Consider the following 26,987-nt stretch of genomic DNA (forward strand, 5'->3'; position numbering starts at 1 on the left):
AAAATGTCATCACCAAGGGCTTTAGTTCCAACTTGAAAAAGTTAAAAAAAAAAAAAGTTCTGAGAGAGTAAGTGTTTATGCAGAATCAGAAAGGATCTGCTACTGCTGGCTACAAAGCTTAGTCAATTCCTCTGGAATAAAGAGCTGAAATAAATAGGCCAAGTGGCATCACTTAGACTCTGAGATTCCAGGATCTGATAGAAAGCGGGAGCTCTTGGTTAACTATCCCAGACTCCACCTGTGTCCCCAGCCGAAGGCCACTCCCAAGCTCATCTGTTCTTGTGGTAGTGGTTTATAACTTTATCGATATTTGATAAGATCCCCTAGTGGCCTTTCCCTAACTCATATGTCACTGTCTCTCTCCAACCTTAATGAAGTCGTTTTTCTTCCCATGAGTTCTTTTTTTTTTTTTTTTTAGGATTTTATTTTATTTATTAGAGAGAAAAAGCATGAGTGGGAAAAGGGGCAGAGGCAGAGGGAGAAGCAGACTCCCCACTGAGCAGGGAGCCCTACACGAGACTCCGTCCCAGGACCCTGAGATCATGATCTGAGCCGAAGGCAGACACCCCTTTCCCTTTGGTTCTTAACAAACCAAATAACAAGGACAGTGGGCACCATGTTTCCCCAAAGGTGGAGCCTACAAAAGCAGTGTTCATTTACTGATCATTTAGAAATCCTTTGGTGTTAGCCAGACGGGGACCTTTTTGGTCAGTGTTGACAAAGTTGAATAGGCACAGGCTTTGGAATCCAAGAAACCAGCTTGCATCCCAGGTCTGTAACTTATCAACTGTGATTTTAAAGAATTTATGCTTCTCTGAAAAATATTCCCCTTATCTCTATAACCACACTGCCCAATATGGTAACCACTAATCACCTGTGGCTATTTATTTTTTTATAAGAGACTTTTAAAAAAATTATTTATTTATTCATGAGAGACACAGAAAGACAGAGGCAGAGGCAGAGGGAGAAGCAGGCTCCATGCAGGGAGCCTGATGTGGGACTCGATCCCAGGACTCCGAGATCACACCCTGAGCCAAAGGCAGGTGCTCAGTCGCTGAGCCACCCAGGTGTCCCGCACCTGTGGCTTTTTAAATGAAAATGAATTAAAATGAAAAATTCACCTTTGTTGCACTAGCTACATTTCAAGTGTTTCATGGCTGCCATGTTGGGCTGTGCCCATCTGGCACATTTGCATCATTATAGCAAATCTATTGGGCAATGTTGATCTAGTCTAAAACCTTGCAGAGTTGGCAGATATTTTAAATGAGATCATATTTGTGAAATGTCTCACTACATAGCCCCAAATTAAATAGTACACTGTTTTCTAATAGCTACTATAATTTATTCAGCACTTGCCTTGTCCTAGCACATAGGCTTTCTCAATTTTGAGAGCCCTGTGAGGTTGGTGTCCATGTTTTCAGTTTCTAGGTGGAAAAAGTGAAGCTTGGTGAGGTCAGACAGCACCCCCATGATTCTTCAGCAGATGCCTGGCAGGGAGGCTGGCATTGGAGCTGCAGCACCTCTTATGAGGATCCGCTGTCTCAGAAGACAGAGGACACCCGCTGGAATGTGAATGGCCTTGCCCATTTCACTCCTCTGTGACTCCCAATTTATCTATCCAGTCACAAGCATAGAAGAGCCCCTGAACAGCTAATGTTTAAATAAAGTGGAGTTAACGCACCAATTAGCCAATCTAAAAATCCCTATCCCTAGCTTGTGGTAAAGACTTGACCATTCCCTGTTTGATGGTACAGACCCCACAGTAGAAAGATGTAGCATTTCACGTGGGTAATGATGGTGGGAAAGAGGGCAGAAGAGCAAAGGTGAGAAAGAACACAAGTAAAATAAACTGAACCACCTGTTATGTAGAAACCCCGCCCAAATACCTGCCTCCCTTCAGAGTACTCAGCCTGCCCAGATCTCTGCCATTCCTTTTAAGAGGAAATGGACTTAAATTTTGTTTAACCAAAAGACTTTTAAATTTGAAACAAAGGAAAACTATTTTAATCTATGTCACAGTTTTAAAGGTTTTATTTATTTGAGAGAAAGTGTGTGTGTGTACAAGTGGGCAGAGGGTCAGAGGGAGAGGGAGAGAAGCAGACTCCCTGCTGATCAGGGAGCCTGACACAAGGCTCAATCCCAGGACCCTGAGATCATGACCTGAGCCGAATGTAAATGCTTAACCAGCTGAGCCACCCAGGCGCCCCTAATCTATGTCATCTTGAAAGTGACTTGACTCTGAAAGATAGGCCATAATATTGAATCATGTTAAGTGGCATGCATTAAGTGGGGAAAAGAAGCTAAAAATAATGTTGAGACACAAAGCTTTTAAATAGACTCTATCCTTGATGGAATGAGGGAAGTGCCTCGGGAAGCGCATCATGGCACAAGCCTCTCACAGCAAGAATCACTGAGGCAGAGAAAGTTTCTAGCTATAGTGATTCCACCAGAAGTGATCCTTCTTGCCTCTCAAACAACATGCCCCGCCTTGGTCCCCAGCTTGTCCATAGTATCACAAAAGGAGTTGCTGTGTCCTTCATCCTGTCTCTCCCAGTGGCCTGAGGAGAGAGTGAGCACCTTAGGCTGGCAGAGTCCACCAGTCCTTGAACTCAAAGTGTGACTGTGGTGAATTTGAACAGTCTTCTGAGAACCGAAATTCTGAGCTCCCTTGAGGAAGTTCTGCTATGGTTTGTTTCCTTACTAGAGAATCCTGTTACCATTTGTTAGCTGCAAAATAAGTGGATATGCAAAGGAAAAAGAAGCCAGCTTCCTCTGATGATCTCCCCTGCCATGCCCCACCCAGTCTGGAGGGGACTGAGGATATTACTGCCTCAGCCAGGTCATGGGCTGCCACCCAGGTTGTGGTCAGTAGGTATCCATCTGAAATTTAACACTGCCGGTAGGAAAAAAGGAGATTGTGTGCATTACTCACCCTGAGGGCTGGGTCCTTCTGTGTGTTCTCGGGAGTGGAGAGAAACCTAAATAGATAGTGTTTCCTTTCTTTTCAGCTAATTGCCACACACTCCTCAGATTTGATCTCTGTAGTTTGAATATGTTTAGTCCAAGAATCTTGTGGTCAGAATGGACAACGTTATTGTGGGCTTTGTTGGGAACCTCATCTTTAGCATTTGGCCAGGGCTTCTTGGAGCTCCCACAGAGAATTTCTCTTTGGCTACTGCCTTTCCTAACAACCAATGTGTTTTTATCTGTGAACTCTATGGGTTTCTGGTCAATGATATCTTTTTTCCCTTTTTGCTTTTCTTGCTAGTGAGCCCAGAGCCAAATTGGTATCCTATTTTAACTTTAGGATCTTATGACATGCCTTTCTGGAGCTCTCTTATTTTGAGCTTATTTTACTTTTCTATCTTATTTTTTTTCCCCTTGCCCATACTTCTTATCCTGTTTTGAAAATGATTTCTTTGAAGGACACTCAAACAGCACTCCTGGTCCAGTGGGAATTCCCAGGGTGTGCCTCAAAACCACACCCAAACTTTGAGATGAGCTTGTCTGAATTTAAAACAGCCCCTCTGCCAGGCAGACAATGTGGACTGGATTCAATGCAGTGTCCTTGTATTTGTACTTCTGTTCATGGCAGCCTTCCAAGGACTGACCCTGATGGGTTCCAGGCTTGCTACAAACAACCCCCTCAACTTGAATAATTTCTTGTTTATCTGTTTTATAGATTGGCCTACTGAAAAATACTTTATTTGAAACAGGATATCACATGTTCATTTATTTTTTTAGTGCGTGAATTTAGTTTTGGGGTGCCATTGATGTGCTAGGTACTTGGAATGCAGATGTGAACCAGAACATCTCAAGTGCTCTGCCCTAGTGGAGGTTATACTTTGGTGTGAAAGCCATACAATAAATCAATACACAAAGAAATAAAAATAATTGCAGATCGCAATTGGTGCAAGCAAAGAAATAAGGTACTGTAATAGAGAATAAAATGTGAGAGACCTTTTAAAAAATATAGAGAAAGCCCCCTCTGAAGACAAGTTCATTAAGGTGAGGCCTGCAGGATACAGAGGAGCCAATTATGCTACGGGCAGTAGGAAGGGATTTCTGGGCAGGAGAGGCTGCAGGTACAAAGGCCTGGGAGGAACTTGAGGAGTTCAAGGAAAAGAATTTCCATGGCTATAATGATGAAAAAGGAAAGCAGTGGAAAGTGGCAACATATACAGTCTGAAGAACCCAGCTTGTCTAGGGCCTTTGGTAAGGAGTAGGATTTTATCCTGAATAATGCAGGAATCCATTGAATGGTTTTAATGAACTGATGAAACGTTCAAAGAGTTAATCTGGCTGCTGTGGGAAGAAAGAATTGAAGTGGGAAGATCAGTCCTTGGACATAATGATGATGGTTTGGACCAAAATGATGGTAAGATGGAGTAAAATGGATATATATGAGTATGAAGGAGATTCATTAATGGAAGTGAGAGGAGAAAGTCAAGGATGACTTAGTTTTCAATAAATTGGTAGGTACTGGGAACATTTATTGAACTTAAAGTCTCATGCTGGAAAGGCTTGGAGAGAGGGTAAGAAATAAAGCATTCAGTTGTAGGCATTTTAATTTGGAGACATCTGAGTGGAGATGTCAAGTAAAGTTCCGAACTCAGAGAGAAATAGGGCTACTCTTGTAAATTTGGGAGTTACCAAGAAATAGATGGTATTGAAATCAGGGGGGGTTAATGGAAATCTGGGAACATATTGGCAATGAGAATTCTCAGAACCAAGTCCTGGAAAATATGTAGAAGTTGAGGATAGAAGAAAAAGAGACTAAAGAAATGATATGCAACCAAAGATTGGAGAGTCTTCCAAGGAGGGACTGGTCTGATGCTCAGAGATCAAATCAGATGGGAAAAAAGAATGTGTGTGCTACATTTGGCACCATGATAGCCATGGTAAACCTGGCTGAAAAAGTAACAGAGGGTGACAGGAAAAGACGGCAGATGGAATTGGTCAAAGATAGTATGGAAGAGAGATAGTAGAGAGGCAGTGAATATGGACAAACTTTTCAAGATATGCTCTAAAGGGGATCAGAAACATAAGGTAGTAAGTGACAGAGGCAGTGGGAACAACTAAAATGTGTGTCCTACTAGGAATGATCTAGTAGAGAAAAGGAAAGTTGATGTGTGTTGGGTGTTGATAAAGACTGTAGTCCTTGTGTGAGTGAAAGAGGATTGCATCTGGAGCAGAAATGGTGGAGGGGGGATTGACCCCTATTGGGAGAAAGAATGTTTTATTGGGAGGGAAGAGAGAGAGATTCTTATTTTATGGATTTTTTTACCCAGTGAAGACAGTAATTGCTGGCACCCAAGGAGTTTGAGAAGCCACGAAATAGGCCTTTTGTAGAGTGGGAAACTTCTTTAAGAAATAATTTTAAGTTTGGAAGTCATTGTTGACTATTCATGTGAAGTTTGTGATCTTGAATATCAGCTAAAGCCTGAGAAACCAGTTCTGTGATTTTCTTCATCAAATTCGGCAATAAAATATGGATAAGATGGACTTGGTTCTGTGACTAAGAAAACAGAAATGAAACATGGGGATTGAAGGTGTCTGTGATTGTAATATTGGGTTATGGAAATTAGCTAGACAACAGTGGAAGGAAAAGGAGGAAGAAGTCTGGTGGATAGTGAATGATCAGCAAGGTTGACAATTAGGAAGTTGTAAAGAAGTCAAATGGATGTAGGAGAATAGGTACTGTAGAGGTAGGGACTAGAGGGATCAAGTGATCTAATGTCCAAGATTGGGACATTAGAAATTGAAATACCAGGGTGGTGGTGATAAGCTCCAGGGGTACTTCATAACTGACAAAGAAAGAGAGAAAAAAAAAATCATTGCAGTTAAGGAAGCCAAGGAACTGAAAGTTCCACCTCAAAATAAGTTGTAAAACCATTCTTACTTATCATGTATATTTCATGGATCATTTCAAATCCTTATTTGGAAAAGGGTAGGGTACACATAAATAAATAACGATGGTAGTTGATTCATTGTGGGTCTACTCTCTAAATGCCATTTTAGGGCAGACTTTTGAATGTTGTGCACAAGAAATCTGTACTAATGTTAAGATACTGCTTGGGAAGTAGTCTAAAACGTGTTAATTCTCATATTTTAATTAGTGATTCTTGTTTCTCAATCAGTAATGATACAAGACTCCCTACAGCCTTTTGGTCAAGTTTAATACGTTTTGCATGGCATATAACAGCCTTCTGATCTGGCCCTATTTATGTGTCCAGTCTCATCTGCTGCTACTCCCTTGAGATGTTCTAACCACACCATCTCCTCAGAAGTTCCCAGTGTCTGGTCAAGCCTACAAGCAGCAAATTCTGTTCCCTCTGCTCAGCATGCTGCTTCACCTGGATAACTCCTACCCATTCTCTGAGACCCATCTAGAGTGTAAGCTTTTGCCTGGGTGAAGACTTTTCAAAAAAGTTGAACCATCCAAAAGTGCCATCTTTGTGGGTCAAATATTGGTGATGTTATGTTGTTAGTAATTTGCTACCACAAATGTAAATTTGAACCATACATTACTGATAGTAGCTACCACTTGCTGAATTATAACTGTGTGCCAAGTACTTTACACTTATCAACTCACTTAATTTCTATGAGCCTGAAAGATATGTTTAATACTTTTATTTATTAGATAAGGATTCTGAGGCTTAGAAAGGGGCCTTTGAGGAGATGATAAAAAATAAATAGTGGAACTGGGTCTTGATTCCAAAGACAAAGATCATACCATGTTCCCATTCTTTGTATTTTTCATTGCTATGTCTGCAGTGCTTAGCATGTGCCTGATATGGAGTTGAAATGTGTATGATATTCTTCACCTGTCAGGAGACTACCCAGACAAATTTGAAGGCTAGCTTTGTTCAAGGACCCTAGATTCTGACACTTTATGGTGGCCCAGTATCTTGACATTGGCTTTACCTTAATAAATGTTTCTGTTTCCCTGAAATTTAGAAAGATATGTTTTGATGGGTGAAACTAAGAGTCTGAATGACCCTTAAAGTCTTAATCCTATAGTTACTCTTTATTTGTTGTAAGTCACTACCCTGATACACATGTGGCAGACAAGTTCCCTTTTGTTGGCACTATAATTATCTAGGAGGACTACTTCTTTACATTATGAGAAAGACATGGGGATTTATTGACACATGGGTACCAAGTCTTGGTACAAAGCAGTCCAGAGGGCAGAGGGTATCTGGGTTCATTTCCTAAATACCCTTTTTCTTTCATTGATGCAGAATTTTCCTGGTGCTCATAGTCACAATGGTGCTTTCTTGCTAAAGACCGGGAATTCTTTGGCAAGTACAGCATAGCTGCCCTGAGCCCCTGTGGGGGCTAACATTCCTTCTTTTTTTTTTTTTAAGATTTTATTCATTTATTCATGAGAGACACACACAGAGAGAGGCAGAGACACAGGCAGAGGGAGAAGCAGGCTCCACGCAGGGAGCCCAATGTGGGACTCGATCCTGGGACTCCGGGATCACATCCTGGGTCAAAGGCAGACGCTCAACTGCTGAGCCACCCAGGCATCCCCCAACATCCTTATTTATTCAAATTTTGATTCTGTAAGTTTCAACAGAATTTTTCATGTCAAAGTGTACAGCAGTGGTTCTCAAACTTTAGTGTGCATTAGAATCACCTAGATGGGTTGTTGGAATGCATATTTCTGGGCCCTACTTCTGGAGACTCTGATTTGGTCCATCTGGGCAGGAGCACTGGACTCTGCAGTTCAGTCAAGTTCCCATATGATACCGGTGCTGCTGGTCCAAGGACTATACTTTGCATAGCTCAAAATCCTGCTCAAGTCCTGGTTTATAGGACACCAAATGAGATTGGATGTAAAAACAAAAATCTTAGAAGTTTTCTGAGTAAACATCTGAATGATAAGTGAGACAAAAAAAAATCAGTGACTTAAAAAAATTATCTCCTGATATTTTGCATTATATTAAATACAGATAACAGTTGCTCTTTTGTGGAGGAAGACCAGTTGGCTGGAATCTGGAAGTCTCTCTCTCTCCTGGAGCTCTTCTTCCAAGGCCTTAGAGAAACTTTCTTCTCAATGACCTACAAGGCATCAGTGTGTTTTATATTTAAAGCTACTCTAGAGGCAGATGCTGCATAAAGTTGATCAGTCTTTCAATACAAAACTGAATGCAAAGAGTTTTCAAGATGAAAATATTCTGTAATATAATAGGAAATGTGGTCATTAGATTTAGGATGCAAAAGGATGATTTCTCATTTTCCCTCTTTTACAGGCTAAAAGATATTTGCATTTTTATTAGATTCAAAATGGGGTGAGTCATTCATATCAACACATTTCTTTTTAACAGGAATCCTTTGTGTTTGAACCCAACTGCCTCTTCAAAGTGGATGAATTTGGCTTCTTTCTGACCTGGAGGAGTGAAGGCAAGGTATAGTACAGGAACCGTGAATTGTCCTTTCCTGCTCTTTGATTTAAACCATTTTATTTCTCAACAAGTAGACAGAAGGCCTCTTGAGGGCATGAACCCTACACTTGCTTATTTATTCAAGGTTTTAAAAATATGCTTCCATGTGGCAGGCATTGGGGGATACGGTTGTGATCAAGTACAGTATTCTAGACCTCATAGATTCAGTCTAGGAGAAGAAGCAGGCATCAAAAAATAAATAAATAAAAGGTACAAGTCATTGAGTGTTGTTAAGAGAAGGTTAGGTTGTTACAAGAGTTTAAAACAGGCAGATCTGATTTAATCTTGAGAATCAGGAAGGTTTCCTAGAAGAAGAGATTTTCAAGCTGAGTTTCAGAGGTGCATTAAGAGCATGTTCATCTTGTTACACCCCAGGACTTTACTCAATACACAGCACAGTGCACACATTAAATGGATCTTTGAACTGAATTTTAAAAAGTAGAATTGGAATTCTATAAAAGCATTATACCCACTTAATATTGCATGTACACACATATATTTAATGAGATACATACACTAATAACAATATTATATGCATAAAGGTAACAGCACTTTATAAACATAAGTAATTATTCAGACTTGCATCCATATATATGAGTATATTTGAAATGGAATGTGTGGGGTCTTGACCATTTCTGATCATTGGGTATTGCAATGACTGTCCTTTGTTTTTCACTCCTTCTCTCCCTTACTGTCATTGGCATTGCCTTCGTCATCACATACCTCATCTGTGCCATAGGTCTGGCAGGATTTCAGCTCACTGCTGTATTACATTATCTCTTTTCAGGAAGGACAAGTGCTAGAATGCTCCCTCATCAACAGTATTCGATTGGGAGCCACCCCAAAGGTACCTGTGATTGATGTTTGCTTTTCTTCTAAACACAGATTTACTTAGGTTGGAAAAGGTTTCTGGAATGCAATGTAACCTTTTTTACTGCCCCAAACTCATCAGCTGGAATGAAGAACAATTTAGAAATCTTTTCATCTATATCCATTGGATGGTTTGGATTGCATTATGTTTAGTTACATTAGAAACACTATTCCCCTTTCGAAGAGAAGATGCTTGCATGATACCTCCATCATAGAAACAGTTTCCTTAACTCAGAAATGAATTCATCAAGGCCCCCCTCCCTCTGCTGCCATTTTTTAAAACAAACAATGAGTCACTTCTGGTCTGTGGTTAATGTGGAAATTTAAACGACATGGCTAGCTCCATATTTATGCACCTGTGCATGCAGACGTGGGCTCACCTTGGAGGCTCAGTCTGCCTCTGAGAGAAAAGATGACAGAGCATATAAATCCATCTTCTTCACAGTGATTGATTTGTTTGAATAGGAAGCTGTTTACATAGTGATGTGAGGAATTTAAAAGCTGGCCTTTTTCTAGAATATTAAAGCATTGTATTTATTCCCATTTTCATAATAGCTCTGCAGGTTTTTAGATGTCAAAAACAAAATTATGTGAATCATTTTGTTTGTCTTTTTCAAAAGCTGTCCTCTTTTACGTTAGCTAAAATTCCTGTGTAACTATGTTGGCATTTCCTCCTGAGTTCTTCTGGAGGACAAAGATGCTATTTTATTTGATAATTATGGTAAACATACACTCTCTTCGTTCCAAATGAAGATGTCATGGCTTCTAGAGATGAACATACTCTTTGTGTCCAGGTTACTTGAAAGCCTTAATCTTATTTTTTTGATAGCCCTTGGTGGCTGGCTGTGGCAGTGTCTGTGTTTATTTGCATGAGATACTAGTGACTGTCCTCTGCTGACAGCTGCTTTGGATCTTTGGGGCCTAGGCAGGACCCAGTCAGAGCCTTTTCATTCCATTAGCATCTTCCAGGTCCTCCAATAATTACAACAAAGCACCTGAAGAAAGACCCTCACACCTAGTTTTCTGAATCAATAATATTATAATACTTTTCTTACCACATGAGTTCAAGTAGTAATGTAGCATTACAAGTTTTACCTCTACAAGTTTTAGAATAATGCTAGATATCAGGGCATTTTTAGATCAGAAAGAAAACATTTGTCCTTCTGTGTATTTTAACATCAATTGAGCATGTTTCCTCCATGCTCTGTGATCTAACAATTTTTTCCTATTTGTGTACTTCTATACAGGATCCCAAAATCTTGGCCGCTCTTGAGGCTGTTGGAAAGTCAGAGAATGATCTGGAAGGGCGGATAGTTTGTGTCTGCAGTGGCACAGATCTGGTGAACATCAGTTTCACATACATGGTGGCTGAGAATCCAGAAGTAACTAAGGTAGCCTCGGTGAAAAGAACCTCCCTTCCTTACTCCCCATGTGTATATATGTGGTGTGCATAGTATTTTATGTATTATTTTCATATATATATTAAAGCTGTATAGTAATAATTTTAACTTAAAAAATATATTTCCATTGTCTAGCTGAAATGTTGTAGAAAATTCAGCAAGCACAAAACTCTTTTAGTACATCACTTAAGTAAACCAAAAGTCCAGGTACTTCTGTCGATAAGTTGTAGGAGAAACTAGCCCAGCACCTGCTGTACTAGAATGTACATAGTAATCACCTTGGATTTTGTTAAAATGTACATTCTGTTTCAGTAGGTCTGAGATGAGGACAAAATTCTCCCTCACAGGTTCCTAGCTGATGCCCATGCTGCTGTTCTGAGAACCACGGTTTGAATAGCAAAGGACTAGATCAGCACTGTCCAGTAGAAATATAAATCAAGCCACAGATATCATTGAAATTTTTCTAGCAGGCACATTTAAAGAGTAAGAGGAACAGGTGAAATTAATTTTGATAAAATAGTTTATTCACAGTATACCCCTAATACTGTCATTTTTACTTATAGTAATTATAAAATTTTTAATGACATATTTTACATCCTTTTTATAGTAAGCCTTCAAAATCTCGTGTGGGTTTTTAATTCAGCCGAGCTGTATCTGAAGAGCTCAATAGCTACATATGGTTAATGGCTACCATATTAGACACTGCAAGTCTAGATGATAAAGCTATCCAAGCTCCACCCCCGCTACATCCCTAGAAGTTATTAAAGAATGGGGGCATGATCCATCTTTTAATACCATATCCAGTATACCATTGCCCTGGCTAATGAGTTTCAAAGTGATTTTGGCCAAAGTAGAAAGCCTCAAAAATAAATCACTTTTCTGCAAGTTCTAAGTATCCTTCTGTAATAGATGTGAGGAGGGCTTAGCCTTGATTCTCCTGTTGCAGAGACATGGGTTTGGGGGGGTAGGAAGGCATTTTATTTTCCCATTTTAATCCTAACAGAAGAAACTCAGTGTAGGGTTGAATGAGAAAACCGTTGTTGCAGATATCGGGTTTTACAGCTAGACTGAGAACATACAGATAAGATCATCTGACAAATCCAAGCATAGAAGACTTAAACCTGGCCCACAGCTAACTGGTGGCAGAAATGAGTTCTGTAGTCTCTTGAAACCCTGTAGGCTCTTTACCACAACTCACAAAATATGGTCCACATTCCAGCAACACAGCCTCACCTAGGAGCTCCTTATACTTTAGAGTATCAGGTCGACACAGACCTATAGATCCACAATCTTCGTTCTTTTAACCAGACCCTTCCTGCCCCCTGCCATAGATGGCTCAGATGTGCGTGAAGTCCAAGATGCTCCCGTACTTAGGATTTAGAGCCAGGAATGGATGTTCCACATCACAGGAGAGCCTACATTTCTGTCTTGTAATGGTTTTGCTGGTTTTGTGCTGTTATTACAAGTTATCTTGCTTTGGGAGAACAGAAATTGCAAAGCCTTCAAGTTCTTTTATGATTTTGCTTAGATCAACACCAGTTTGAATGGTTTCTTAAGAGAACCCTTCTGATCTAAATGTGTATTGTTCCTGTTTTCTGTAGTTCACGCCTGCATATTTGCCACAGAGGTCGTTTTTAGTGGCTGTTTGCCATAGCAACATTTAATCCCAGAAGTCCATGCTGACCACTCATAAAAAGATTTGTTAATCAGATACAGATCTTGGGCTGCCCAAAATTTTGCAAAAAGACAGTTTTGCAGACCTGTGTTTTCTGGCTTTTGTCAGCTTGTCATATTGCAGACGGTATGACTTGTTGTAGGCTTGGGCTTTGGGACCAGGTTGCCAAGGCTCAAATCCTTGCTGTTCGCTAGCAGCTGTATGGCATAGACACACAGCTTACTCCTCCGTGCCTCATTTTCTTTCATCTGTAAAATGGGAGTAATACCAAAGTATCTGCTTTTAGGATTTTCATGAGGATTGCATGAGTTAGTACATGGAAAGTGCTTAGTACAGAAGGCTTTTTAGTGAGTGTTAGCTCTGATGATCACAGAGCCACAGAATGTTAGAACAGGAAATGGAGTTTAAGAAGCACTTCCTACCACATCAGATGAGTAGGGAGAGGCCAAAGAGTTAAAAGAACTTACGACTACAAATCAGGCTGGGCCAGAGTCTGGCCTGACATTCAGGCTTCGTGGCATTCCATGTGATACTACCGCCCACCCCACCTAATGCCCTGAGCAAGCACAGTCCTAGGAAGACGGCTCAAATCAATAAATCCCATGTTTTTGCTTTCCCTGGTTTGATTGCTATCAATCATAGTCCATTTCATTTATTTATTTCCTTGAGAGAGAGAGTGTACAAGCAGGATGAGGGGCAGAGGAAGAGGAAGAGAGAGAATCTTGGGCAGACTTCATGCCCAGTGCACAGCCTGATGTGAGTCTCGATCCCAGGACTCTGGGATCATGACCTGAGCAGAAATCTGGAGTTGGGCACTCCAGTTGGTTAACTGAGCCATGCACATGCTCTGGTTCATATAATTTTTACATTACAATGAACATAAACAGGTTTGGAAATAAACAAGTAACTCATAGTAATCATGCAAAGTGAGAACAAAGGGTCCAACATATTGGATGTTAGCTTAGTAACTGTGAGAGTTTAGCATTCCCTGATCAGGGGTTTTTGCTTGTTTTGTGAACATCTGGCAGGTACTAGTCTGACCAGGGAGAGATAAATCGAGAGAATTTCTTTAAAAAAAAAAATTAATTCATGAGAGATACAGAGAGAAAGAGAGAGAGAGAGAGGCAGAGGGAGAAGCAGGCTCCATCCCGGGAGCCTGACATGGGACTCGATCCGGGTCTCCAGGATCAGGCCCTGGGCTGAAGGTGGCGCTAAACCGCTGAGCCACCCAGGCTGCCTGAGAGAGTTTCTAGTATAGAACTTGTTTAGGAGTATTTATCCTCTGAGATTCTTGAGTCTGTTTTTAATTTCTGGACTCTTACAACACTTAGGACCTGACCATTCTGAAAAACAAACAACCAAACAAAAACTACTTTACCAAACTTTTCATCCAGGCTAATGGGCCAACTTTCAGCTTTATATACTCTCCATAGAGAATCAGCTTTCACAGGGAGGAGGAACCTTTCCTGACTTTGAGCCAAAGCCATTTTACTTTGTTCTTCCTTTTTCCCCATGGGATTCTCTGTTATTTTTTTCTCTTTATTTCAAGTGGATATTTTAAGTTTGCATAGTATCTGAGTTTCTCAGAGTTGAGGTTTCAAATAAATAGAAAATATTTTCCAGCACATGTGACTGCAAAAATATGATTGTGCTTTTCTTCAATAAAAGAGGACACCGGTATAGAAAACATCTTGTAGCTCGGCTTGTATTTCCTTGAGCTGCCTTCTCTGCTTAAAGAGGCAAGAACTTGCCTTGTGCTGTACCTCATTGGAAGATCTGAGCTCAGGGCAGCACAGGTGGCTCAGTGGTTTAGTGCCACCTTCAGCCTAGGGCGTGATCCTGGAGACCTGGGATCAAGTCCCACATCGGGCTCCCTGCATGGAGCCTGCTTCTCCCTCTGCCTGTGTCTCTGCCTCTCTTGCTCTCGCTCTGTGTCTCTCGTGAATAAATAAAATCTTAAAAAAAGGAAGATTTGTACTCCGTTCTACATCCGTTCTGCCCTACAAAATAAATGCCGAATGGTATCGTCAACTTACATCCAAATCCAAATCTAGACCTTTCAGCCTTCACCCACTGTCCTCACAAGCTGCTGAGACCACAGATGCCTTCCTTGCTTCCCACGTCCGCCTATTACAAACACCCTTGTCCCAAGGATCTAGCTGCTTCTCACCACCGCCATCACTACAGTGTGCCCCAGGCCATCTCCCCTCACTGGGTTCTCTGCCTTGGCCCTGCCCCCTTTGAGTCTTTCCTCAAAATAGCAGCTGGAGGGATGCTTTGAAAATGTGATTCAGATCACAACACTCCAAGACTTACCCTGTAAGAAGCCATCCGCACTACTTTTTCCTTTCTGTCCTTCTCTTCCTCTCTCGTCTTTTGTATTTCCCTCCAGCTCCAGGGACTTTGCATTTGCTGTTCCTTTTGCCTGAACACACTCTTCCCCCAGTTACATGCACTGCTTTCTCACTCACATTTCTCATGTCTCTGCTGGAATATGGCCTCAGCTCCCCATCTTGCCACTCCATGGGTCTCCCTCACTCCTTATCCTGCTGTACTGTCTTCATAGCATTGATCACTATATACCATTTATTCATTATTCTCTTCCTCTGCTGATGAGGGCAATGTCCTGTTCACTGCTACATCCCCAATATCTAGGAATGTCAGTGCCCAACATTTAGTAGGTGCTCAATAAATTCCCACTTTACTGAGGTCTTTATATTGACAGAATCAATAAATTCTAACCTGTGTGATAAATGTGTATAATCCTGATTGCTAAACACCTCCAGTTTTGTACCGCCAGTTTGGTTGTAAGAGAAGTTACGAAAGACAAGAAGCCTGAGAAAATTTGATGACAAGAAGCCTGAGAAAATGGGATGCATTTATACTTAAAAGGTCTGGGATTCCACAGTGTTATTTTTAGAGTCCCTTTGCAGGATATACATGGGGACTGTCACTGAGAACCCACAACAGACTGGAGGTTTTAACCTGGTGTCTTTCCTCTTTCCAATTTAGATCATTATTTAATGTTTGCCTTAATCCCTCCTGTTCTTCAGTTAGAAAATTTAGCTTTTTTCCTTTCTTAAAAAACAAAAAACAAAAAACAAAACAAAACAAAAAACCCCTCTGTTAAAAGGAATGGCTAACAAACTGTTGGCCACTTCTTCCTCTAACATATGTGCCTTTGGGTAACAGGTGAATCTGATAGGTCGCTTAAAATGCCTGTGGATAAAAGCAGTCGCAAGAAAATGGTATCGTCCAGTTTTTTTCTGAGCTGTAATAAAGCGTTTTTTTTTTTTTCCTGGATCATCCTCATCTCTTTGTAAATAACACAGAACATTATAACTGTGTTCCTTAGTTAGAAAAGCAACTCGGTTTCTCTTCTGTATTTTTTCTCTCTCGGAATGCAACCAGCTTGGAAGGAATTTGTCTCTGGCTTGTTGAAGGGAGTTCAGATGTCTTTCATTAAGTTACAGCTGGCACTGCACAGCAAACTGAAATCACAGAGTCACTGTACATAAGATGGAAATGCAGCCCTCATTTAAAATCCCCAAAAATAAGTGTGTTATTTTATACTAAGTTGAATTTTCCTTTGATTACAAAAATAAGCTGTTTTTATGAGGTTCAAAATGCAAAGATTTGGACTGAATTTAGACAATTTCCAGACTGCTCATTATGCTTCATGCAGGTTGTAAATATTTGGCAAACTCTATAAATTATGCTTTGTAACCAAGTCCTCAAATAAGCCCACGAATAAGTACCATAGAAATTAAACTATAAAAATGTTATGTGTTCTCTTTTGTATACAAAAAAGATAAAGTCAGGTAGTTTATTACAGATAATAAAATCTTATTTTAGTAGACTGGATTGCATGACAAAACCACTTTGCTGAACTTGAATTATGTTAAGTGGAAGGGCTAACTACAAACTTCCGTGGGAAAAGCCCTGTAGAACCTCCCTCCTCTCACCTAGCTTTTCTCCTCCCAAACACAGAGCTTCTCAGAGGGATTAGACCACTGGCCTTACCTGGGAGCCTCTAAAAAATGCAGTTTCCCCCAACCCAAGAAATCTGAAATTCTGGGGCCAAGCCCAGGAATCTATTTTAAACTAAGCTCCCAGGTGATTTTTTTAAAAGACTTTATTTATTTATTCATGAGAAACACAGAGAGAGAGGCAGAGGGAGAAGCAAGCTCCCTCTGGGAAGCCCTATGTGGGACTCAGTCCTGGGACCCCAGGATCACGACCTGAGCCAAAAGCAGATTCTCAACCAGTGAGCCACCCAGGTGCCCCTGTCAGGTGATTCTGATGCAGGATGAAGTTTGGGTCCTGTTGCCTAGTGTACAAATGGACTTAGTTGAAAATTCACAATGACTGTGAACTTAAATTTTTATCAAATTGATTGAATACAGCAAACAGGTTAATCTATAGACCTATGGATTATACTAGCCTAGCCATTGATTTAGTATTCACAAGTAAGAACACAGAAAGCACCATTAAAATGAATTAGCACCTGTGACCCTAGCAATAGCCTTGTTTCAGAGCACACCCTGTTAAAATGCTGTTTCTTTGAACATGGAGTTTTTTTTAAAAAATTTTTATTTATTTATGATAGTCACAGAGAGAGAGAGAGAGAGGCAGAGACACAGGTGGAGGGAGAAGCAGGCTCCATGCACCGGGAGCCTGATGTGGGATTCAATCCCGGGTCTCCAGGATCGTGCCCTGGGCCAAAGGCAGGCGCCAAACCACTGCGCCACCCAGGGATCCCTGAACATGGAGTTTTAATTGTATTATATATGCTCGTGGTACTCAAAGTGTAATCCCCAGACTAGCAGCTCAGGCAGTACCTGGGAACTGAATTAGTGATACAGATTCTCAGGCCCTGCCCCAGCCCTACTGAATCAAGTAACCTCATGCTTTCATGAGCCCTCTGGTGCTTCTGATGCACACACAACTGTGAGAAGCACTGCCCTGTGGAGAAGCTCAATGAGGAGTGTTTATATCCCGCTTCTCTTGAAGAACTTACACCAGCTCCCTGGTCTGCTGCCCAGGCTCACCTGAGCCAATGCCTACTGGATGCTAAAGTGGTAACTTGTAAATCTCAGCTTCCTATCATCCAAGCCCTGATTTACTGATTGGTTAAAGTTTTTTGCCCCATCACCTCCATGTTTTTTGAGGCTTATGAATATGTGAAGTGAAGCAGTGAGGGCCAGTTTAGGAATTTTTTTTTTTTTCAGGACAGAGCTGTGAGCGGTGAATCAGCAAATGAGTGGGTGTGTGTTGTAAGCTTTAAGTGCCTCATCCCATCTAGGTGTTTTCTTCTTGCACATGAAGATAATGTGGTTCGTTTGTCTTATTGCTGAAAATATCATTCTCTCTCTGCCTTTGGAAGGAGGGCTGCGTTCATTTGGCTTATCTGTGGAGTGGATGACACTTGTCTCCTTGGGCCTCCCATGACCCCCTTCTATCTCTCTTGTTCCCTCGGTTCTCATTCTACTTTTAAAGACCATCTGTTCTAGAACTCAGTACTTCAGTGTCTCATCCATGGTGGCACTTTGTCATCCCTGAACTTAGTTATTTATCTACATGCTACCAAGTTCCTTTAGACCACAGGTTGCAAATTCAGGTGCCTACAGAAGCCAGGAAGATGATGTGAATAATGAAGGAGGTCCAGGTGAGGACAAATAAGGGAAGGTATAGACAGTAACAAGTTGGAGGGTAAATATACCCTCCGGGGGTGGAGGGCAGCATCTACCTATTTCCAGACAATTTTCCAACTATGTCAGAATATGGCTCTTAAGGTTGCTAGATGGTTAAAGATGGTAGTGTTTTTTCCATAAGATTCTAGACATCCGGATTTTTTTTTTACATGAAATCTCCTGATGTTAAAATGTTGACAAACATACTCATTTTTTTAAAAACCATGTGTACCAGTGACAGATCTGTCTGTCGCTCATTGAGAACCTTAGCTCTAGACCTCAGCCAGCATACAATATGAATGTACTTACACTAAGATGAATGCTAATATTTACCTAGTGTGTTCACTTCATTGACATTTTAAATGAAGATGCCCATCTTTTTTTTCCCCCTTTTTACCTTCTTCTATCCAGCTACTCATCCAAGAATTACTTTTTGATGAATTCTTAGGTTGGATAAATCATTTTTACTACATAGGCTTTTTTGTTCTCATTTATAAAAGTAGGGAGTTTTACCAAGTGACTTTGAGGTTATTTTATCCTCTAAGAGCTTAGAAATCTGTTTCAAGAAAAAGTATACTAGATGCCAAGGAGGATACAGATTAGTTGCTTTGGAGGACACTTGTATTTAAGTAGAAGTCCCTAGCCTAATGTGGGTCATATTACCATCTCCAAAGCCATTCCTCAAACTGCTAAGATAGGAGGTTCTGTGGTTGGGGAGCAGGGGAGGGGGGTGGGAGAGTATTTCCATAAAAGAGTCAGGACTGGGATCCCTGGGTGGCGCAGCGGTTTGGCGCCTGCCTTTGGCCCAGGGCGCGATCCTGGAGACCCGGGATCGAATCCCACATCAGGCTCCCGGTGCATGGAGCCTGCTTCTCCCTCCGCCTGTGTCTCTGCCTCTCTCTCTCTCTCTGTGACTATCATAAATAAATAAAAAATTAAAAAAAAAAATTTAAAAAAGAGTCAGGACTTTGCTCCCAGCGGAGGGAAGGCCTACTGGTTCTGTTACAGTGATATCTACAGTGTGCAGTCCACCAGAAGACAGAAGGCTGTGCACATGGGGATTAGCACATGAGAAGATTTAAAGCAGAAATTATTGTCCCTGCAATGGCAGATCCAGTGTGGAGACTGGAGTGGACACTTCTGATTGGGAAATTGGAAAATCAGGCTAAACCTATGCCCTACTGGGAGTGCCAAGCAAGATACTTGACGTAGAGTCCATCCTGAAGATTCTAGAGAGGTAACAGAAAGTCATGCCTTGTGTTGTAGGAGGGATGCAACACAGTCTTTATATTCTAAGATCAATACATGGTAATAACATGTGGCTGAGAGCATCGCTCCTCAAAGTCTTGTCTGGATCAGCAGTAGCAGCATCAGCTGGGAACTTGTGAGAACAGAATCTCAGGCCCTGCCCCAGACCTGATGAATCAGAATCCACATTTGAACAAGGTCTGGTAGGTACTTTGCACATTACAGTTTGAGAAGTACTGAGATATAATTCAAGAAAATCAGTTGTTTTGGGTGGTAACCAGTGACATGTGGAGGAAAGACCTGAGAAACCTCTGAATATGGAATCAAGAGGGTTTGTTCCTGGGTGAGGTTAGAGAAGCTAAGGTGAAGACTAGATTTTAAGTCTAATTAACTGCCAGTGTGATGATATGGTTATCAGAAAGTGAGGGCCTGGTTACTTTGAGACAGAGTGGGGAAGGGACCGTGAATTGGTTTAAAATATGTTCTCTAAGAGTGTATATGCCATGGATCCTGCAATTCAGAGGAGCTCACTCAGTAGTTAAGAGCTCTTGGGACTTCTCTGTGGACCAGCCCTGGCCTGGATGTCCCTGTGTCTGCATCTTTAGCCTCTTGGCATTCTAAAAACATCTCTCTTTGGGGTGCAAGGTGACTCAGTTGGTTAAGCCCCCAACTCTTTCTTGGTTTGGGCTTAGCTCATGATCCCATAGGCAGTGGGACTAAGCCCTGTGTAGGGCCCCCTGATCAGCAGGGGGTCTGCTTCCCCCTCCCCTTTCTGCCTCTGCCCCACTCCCGCTCACACATGTATGTGCTCACGCTCTCTCAAATTTTAAGAAAAATTAAAAATAAATAAAAACACCTATATGTTTTCTTCTGAAATCCTCTAATTACTAGTCAAGGGTGGATTTTTACCGTCATTTCTCACAGCATCAAACTTACTTAAAAGTAAACCTCCTTGTCAAAGTGTATGTTCAGGAACCGGGAGTCGGAGCTAACGCAGGTTTTATTGTCCTTTTAGGGAGTCTTCTCATCTGAATCAGTGAGGTTTCCTTGGAGTTGTGGGAGGAGCAAAGTGGGGAAGAAGCTTTGAGCTATAGCTTAGAGCCCTCCTCTGCAGCAACACTGAGCACACTGGCAAAGTCATTATACACATTTGCATGGACTATGCGTTTTTATACAGTTCACTGGTGTTTCCTGAACACAGGAGGAGGATTGCTCATGTAAAACAAGTACTTCTACTACATTCTACTACAAAGTGCAGAAGAGTAAAAAGAAAATAACCCTTCCCCAAAGAGTGTATTACCCCATCCTCCATGTCTTTTTTTTTTTTTTCCTGAAGTGAAATTCACATAGTGTAAAATGAACCACTTTAAAGTGACTGGACAATTTAGTAGAGCACAGTGTTAAACAACAACCTCCTCTGTCTAGTTCTAGAATGTATCATCCTTCCCACAAAGGAAACCCCGTTCCCCACTCCCTACAGCCACCCCAGCGTGTCTTTTTAATTCACACAATTACTTTTATACATAGTTGGGCTCATACTGTTTATAGAGTTTAATGTACTGTATTTTATCATATAACATTTTTATCATGTACATTTTCTTGGTCTTTAAGATGGTAAACCTCTATGATTTCTGAGGTGGGTTTTCTTGGTGTTACCAGCGTTTCCTTAGAAACCTTCCAACCCCCTAGGTGCCTCTGTGCAGAATGCAGGGACTTCGTGAGGGACAGGTTTTCATTGCAGGGGCCTCTCAAGCTCTCACTGTTGTGTTTCATCAGCTTGACAGGTTTCCTAAGAAGAGCCTCTATGCTCTAGGCCTAGCCGAGAGCAGCTCATTTTGCCCTAATTGTGAGTGTTATCAAATGACTCCACCAAGGGAATGCAAAATGAGTTACTCTAATTGCTCCAGAAGCATAATATGAAGTTTGGATTTCACCCTTTGGCCCCTGGGAGAGAAAACTGTCACTAGCTTTAAATTGCTTCTCTACTTACCACATAGCTCCAGTTTTCACTGCTGGTAGAAGTTGCCATTGTGAACATAGTATATGTGTAAAACAAGCCTATACGTGTTTGTATGTTTTCTGATCTTGAAAGAATAAGATGCATGAGGAGATGGGTAGGAACTTCACCTCACATATGAGACCTTGCCACCTCTGAGCACTATGATCTGGAGCAAGTTTAATGATCACAGTTGGGGGCTTGCAAAGTGCAGCCTGGAGCCCAAACCCAGCCATCATCAGCCTGAGCTGGTATGGCCAATGAACTAAGAACTGCTTTTACCTTTTTAAAGAGTTGTTAACAAAACATAAAAACCATATGACACAGCATCATATGTGGCCTTCTTAAAACCTACTTATTTTCTGGCCCTTTATAGAAATGTTGGCTGATGATCCCCGATAATTAATATTAAGAGCAGTACCAGTGGAAGTTTTTAGTTTATACTGAATACAGGATAATGTGCAAAATGCTTGACATATATGATCTAATTGTTAGAACAATCGTCTGGGATGGGCATAGTTATTATCATTTTACAGTGGAAGAAATAGTTCCAGAGAGGTTGAGTAACTTGTCCAATGTCACACAGCCAGTAAGCGGCAGCACTGGTATCTTGAAGCCAGGCATTGAATTCATTTTACATCCAACCAACAACTTCCCCCTGAACATTGTAAGATTTTACCGTACTTTGAGGTTAAAGTTAATGTCCTTATCTGTGGGAGCTGAAATCATAAAGTAGCACTTCCCAAATTGGTGGTCTGCAAAATACATTAGTCACAAGAGCCTATTATTTAAAGGAGGGTGTCTGGTCAACAACAACAAGGCATGAGAAAGCCTTGTTAGGTTTCTTTACTGTAGCATTCCATGAAGCACTACTATTCTGGTATGAATCTCCACACAGGTGGCAAGGGAAGAGTGGTATTCAGCTATTTTCCAAACTTTTTTTTCTTTTAATTTCCTTATTTTTGCCTATTGAAGTTACAGAAATGAAACTCTTCCAGAACTACTGCTTTGCAGGAAAAAGTCAACAAACAATGTCATAGAGGCATTCTTGGCCCAACATTTTCCAGAAATATGAAAGCAGCATAATCTAGACATTCGTTGATTTATCTTTACATACATATTATTTTATTCCTTTTTCTTGCTGCCATATTTCTCCCCCCCTCCCCACCCCCATCACCACCTTTCTTGTCACCTGGGAAGGTTGGGAAACTCTTCCATAAAGGATAGAAAGGCAATGAAACTGAAACACACTGATTTAGGTATTTTTAGTATCCTTTATTGAAAGTCCTATTTAGTTTATGGGAATACCTCTAGATTTGAGGTGATGAGCGCTACAGGCTGATAACTCCAGGCCTGGTTTGCCAGAGGCTCCTTGATTGATTATATTTATCACAGGGCCTCTGCATGGTAAGATAGTATTCATTTTGGCAGGGCTTAATTTGCCAGTGTCATTAGCTGGCACATGTCAGGAGGAATGTGATGTTAGGGATTATAAGTACAGGCATCCACCAGAGAAACAACTTCATGAATACCTTTTAATGTACCAACTGTTTATACTTCTCTTACCACCAGGATTTTGCAGATTTGACAGTTGAGCCCCAAAATGCACTTTGACAAAGCTGGCTTCTGACTGGCATAGAACAGAATGCTCTTGGTTTTCTTAAAATCTTAAAATTCTTCAGTTATTTTAGACTTCTCCATGCAGTTCCCAAAAAATGTCACATAAAATAAAGCAAATATCTCATTTTGGTTTTGAATGAGTTCTGCAGTTTGTAGGAACAGAGCTGCTCTGTTAACCTGGGTCAGGAAAGAACATCGTGTTAATCATTCAAAGTCTGTAAGCACAAGTGAACATAAGGCATTAATGTATTCTGAATGTATAGATGTACTTCATTTTCTTCTTCATGTCTCTTCAGCTGGATCTGCAAAATAAACTGACAAGAGACCAATTTGCAGAGAAAAGGCATGCAAATTTATTAATTTTTAATTTTATGTACATGGAGCCTCACAGAGGGAAGTAAATACTCCTAGGATCAGGGCTATTTGGGAGTTTGTATATCCTCTTATTAAGGGAAAGAAAGGAAGCAAAAGACCACTTCTAGGATAGCAAATGATTTTTAGGAGCGTTAAATGGGTCCTTAGGAGAATAGATAGACATGAGAATTTTGTGACAATTTCTGTGTGTGGAGCCAACTTTTCGTCTTCCAGAAGGGAAATTTAGAGCTGCTCCTAAGTAGGGATTCATGACAGTGGGGTTCTTTTAGGTAGGCCCTGCTTTTTTAGTAAGCTAAGGGATTTCAGAAATTCAGATGCCTTCGGCTCAAAATAATTTTTATACTAGAGCGTCATATTTGGGGGGTTGTGTATCTTGATTCCCTTCAACAGTCTATTTATTGGAGTAGATATCTGGCATAGGATGTGCTTACTTGAGACAAGGTGCTATGGATGCAATAGGGCATTTTTATAGGGTATTGATAAAAGCAGGCTTAGGTAATTCAAAAGTTGTCTCTTGGAGTGATAATGAACAGAAACCCGTTTGGTAGGAGAATTTGACACTTGGGCTTCTGAATGATGACCCAGAACAGCACAGTGTTCTCTCATTTCTTATGACTATTTAGAAGTTCTTTTTGACCTACCTACCGTTGTCAAGATAACCAGCCAGGCTGACAGGTTGTTTTGACTGTCTATAAGTGACTAAACTAATCTTGACTAGGAAAGCATAAATATTATACAGGCCCAGCCAGATTTATCTTTCACACACAGCCACACATACTCTCATCTATGACCCCTTATTTCCTGCCCAGATACTCACTCCCAATGCTCTGAAGGTGATTTAAGAACCAGATGGAACTTAATACATTCCTCCTTTTACCTTGATCAGCTTTTCTCAAGGGCAGAGAACAGCAAATGAAAAAAATTCTATTTTTCTGGAAGACACTCATACCATCTCAGGAAAAAAAAAGGGCCTTGGTTGCTCCTCCTTTTTTCTTCTCTCCTCTCTAGGTTCTTGGAGATTTGAAAATTTTATCAGAATTCTTATTGACTTCCCAAGGGCTTTTGTGATCACTCTTTTGAGTTGTTCACTCTACTGACCTTGGATTTCTTTCTGCAAAATCCCCATGATTGGGCCCCAGTTTTAGTAGTTCACTATTGGTCATCATGGGCTCCCTAATTTCCCCTTTCATTCTGGGTTTATCAACTGGCTTGTATCTGGGATTGCAAGTGGAATTCCTTTATTGTACATGAGACTCTTCAGCCTCTATCTTGCACTCTTCCTCTCTCTAGGTAACAATTGTGGTGGCTTTCAGGTTTCTCTGCCTGGTTTGTTCTTGCTCTCAATGCTGTCATTGTCTGCCTGTTTGCCTTCTGTCCCAGGCCAGGAGGGAGTTTCCAGTATTGTCATGGATATATCCTTGTGACTGATGCTCTTCGACCTCCATTTCTCTCCCCTTAGGAGATCACCTGGAGTCGTTGACATAAAAGGGAAAATTGTTTTATTTTTTTTCTTCTTAACGTGATGTAGAAGTTGGTCTGTGATAAACAAACATTGGTAGATCTGCTCCCATTTAATCTTAGAGAGGATTCAGCATCCTAGATGAGCGTATTTGAAGGGTAAAAATGTGAATTTTTATTTTTCTTATTTTATTTTTTTTTTTTGGTGTGAATTTTTATTTTGTTTTTTGTCAAGTCCTGCCTAAATCATTAGCCTCTCTACTCTCCTGCTTCTGCCCTTGGGGTTTGGTAATCCCTGGGTCATTCCCTGGGCCAGGCCCTACCTTAGCCCTGGGACAAACTCTACTGGGAACAAGACTTTAGGAACACAGACACTTGGCCTGTAGTTAGTCCTGATGCTTTGTTGACTGCAGCTCTGGTGTTCATGCCTGATCCCTGGACCAGTGGTGGCATGAGTACCCTAGTTCTGGGAAACAGGCCCCCATCTGATTTCTGCACCAGTTATCTAATTAAGTGTTCTTCCTAAAGCCCAGGCTTCCAGGCCCGGCCTGTCCAGATTCTGTGCTTGCACCTCTCTCGCAATCCAAGGGAGCTGTTATTTCTAACTGGCTCCTGCAGGGCCATCTCCTGCTGCCTACTAAGATCCTGGAACATCACCAGCAACTGAATTTGCTGTGTCTGTGGAAATCCTTTTAGCCAGCCTCCTTCTGGCTGCTGCTCTGCTTTTGTCATGCCTGTAACTTTCTTTATGATACTTCAGCACACACAGGGATGTGTATGTGAATTTAATCCAAAACAGGGGAATGATGATTTAAAATTCGATGTGTCTCCATTGGCAGTACTCACCCAAAGGATGCTTAGTTAGCATTTGAAAACTTTGAATCAAAAGCTCATAGGCCATTCATTATATATAAATTGTACCTCAATTAAATTGTTTAAAAACAAAACCAGACAAGCCTATCCTCCTGAGGCCACCTCCACATGCTCTTCAATTATCTTTATCCATGATGAGTACCAGATGCTCTGATACTAGCATAATGTAATTGTTGCATTAGAATCATCTGTTGGGCCTGTTAAAATGCAGATTTCTGGGCCCCATCCCCAAGAGTGGCTGAATCTGTAGATTATAGGTGGGGCCTGAGAGTTGGCATTTCAAATAAACTCCTTTAGGATGCTTGTGCTGCTGATCGGGGGACCACTTGAGAAAAGCTGGCATAATGGAGAGTAGAGCTGCTTTTTCATTGGTGGAACTTCTTAATGGTATACAAGGTATGTGATTTTTCCAGAAATAATGTACAAACACTGCCACTCTTGTGTGAACAGAGCACAGAAGTCAAGCTAGCCCATATTGCATCTCTTGGAAGATGGTAAGAAATGCAGACTCCTTAGCACAGACACTAGACTCATTGAATCTAAACCTGTACTTTAACAAAATTCCCAAGTGACGCAATACATGTTAAAGTTTGAAAAACACTGGCCTAAACCAAATGTAGCACACATGGTCTGGTTCAGTGGCTCTAAGCTGTAGATTCACATTTGAATTATCGACAGTGTCTAAAAGATAGATTGATGGTCCAACTGTGCTCAGATTGTGAATGAGAATCTCCAGGAGAGGCATCCAAGCTTCTGAAATGTCTTATAAACTTCCCTGGAGCGGGGGGTTCCAGGGTAAAACAAGCTCTGGGAACTATTAATCTGACCCCTAAGTAATATCCACATAGTATTCTGATAATAGTTTACCAGCTGGAAGTGTCTTTCACTTGGTCTGTCTTCGAAGTTAAGTGCTGACGATTTAATGGCAGCTAATATCTTATCCTAACAACTGAAATCATTTGACTCACCTTATATGTATAGACCCTTATATGTATAGACTCTCTTATGTGTAAGAGAAAACACATAGGGTTCTACCTGCATTGCCTCTACAGTCTGATAAGCCTCTCTGAAGCTCAAATGCCTTCCTGAAAACCAAGTGTCTAGTTTAATATAAAGATATAGTTACTCCATTCTGATTATTCATCTGGAGATTTGTGAAATGTTGCAATTTTACATTCTAAGCACCTTGCAGTCTTGTCTTACTGCAGCATTAAATCCTGTGGAAATCTTGAAAAGCTTCAGAGTGTCCCTCTAGTGCATGGTTTTATGGGAGGAAAAATGAATTTCTCTCTACCCTTCTGGGTTCTTGGCTGAGACACCCACCTC

General features: G+C 41.0%; 1 protein-coding gene across 11 annotated transcripts in view; it reads left to right on the top strand.

The window, feature by feature from the left end:
* PLCB4 (phospholipase C beta 4) overlaps positions 1–26,987 on the top strand; it is a 414,226-nt gene that overhangs the window by 265,266 nt on the left and 121,973 nt on the right. For all 11 annotated transcript variants that reach the window (XM_072736376.1, XM_072736375.1, XM_072736379.1 and 8 more), the window contains 3 exons: positions 8,337–8,417; positions 9,241–9,300; positions 10,571–10,714. In XM_072736376.1, the coding sequence (XP_072592477.1) occupies positions 8,337–8,417; positions 9,241–9,300; positions 10,571–10,714 (285 nt within the window). The remainder of the gene's footprint in view (positions 1–8,336; positions 8,418–9,240; positions 9,301–10,570; positions 10,715–26,987) is intronic.

Source organism: Vulpes vulpes, chromosome 14 (genome assembly GCF_048418805.1).
Source record: "Vulpes vulpes isolate BD-2025 chromosome 14, VulVul3, whole genome shotgun sequence".
In the NCBI taxonomy this organism is placed as follows: Eukaryota; Metazoa; Chordata; class Mammalia; order Carnivora; family Canidae; genus Vulpes; species Vulpes vulpes.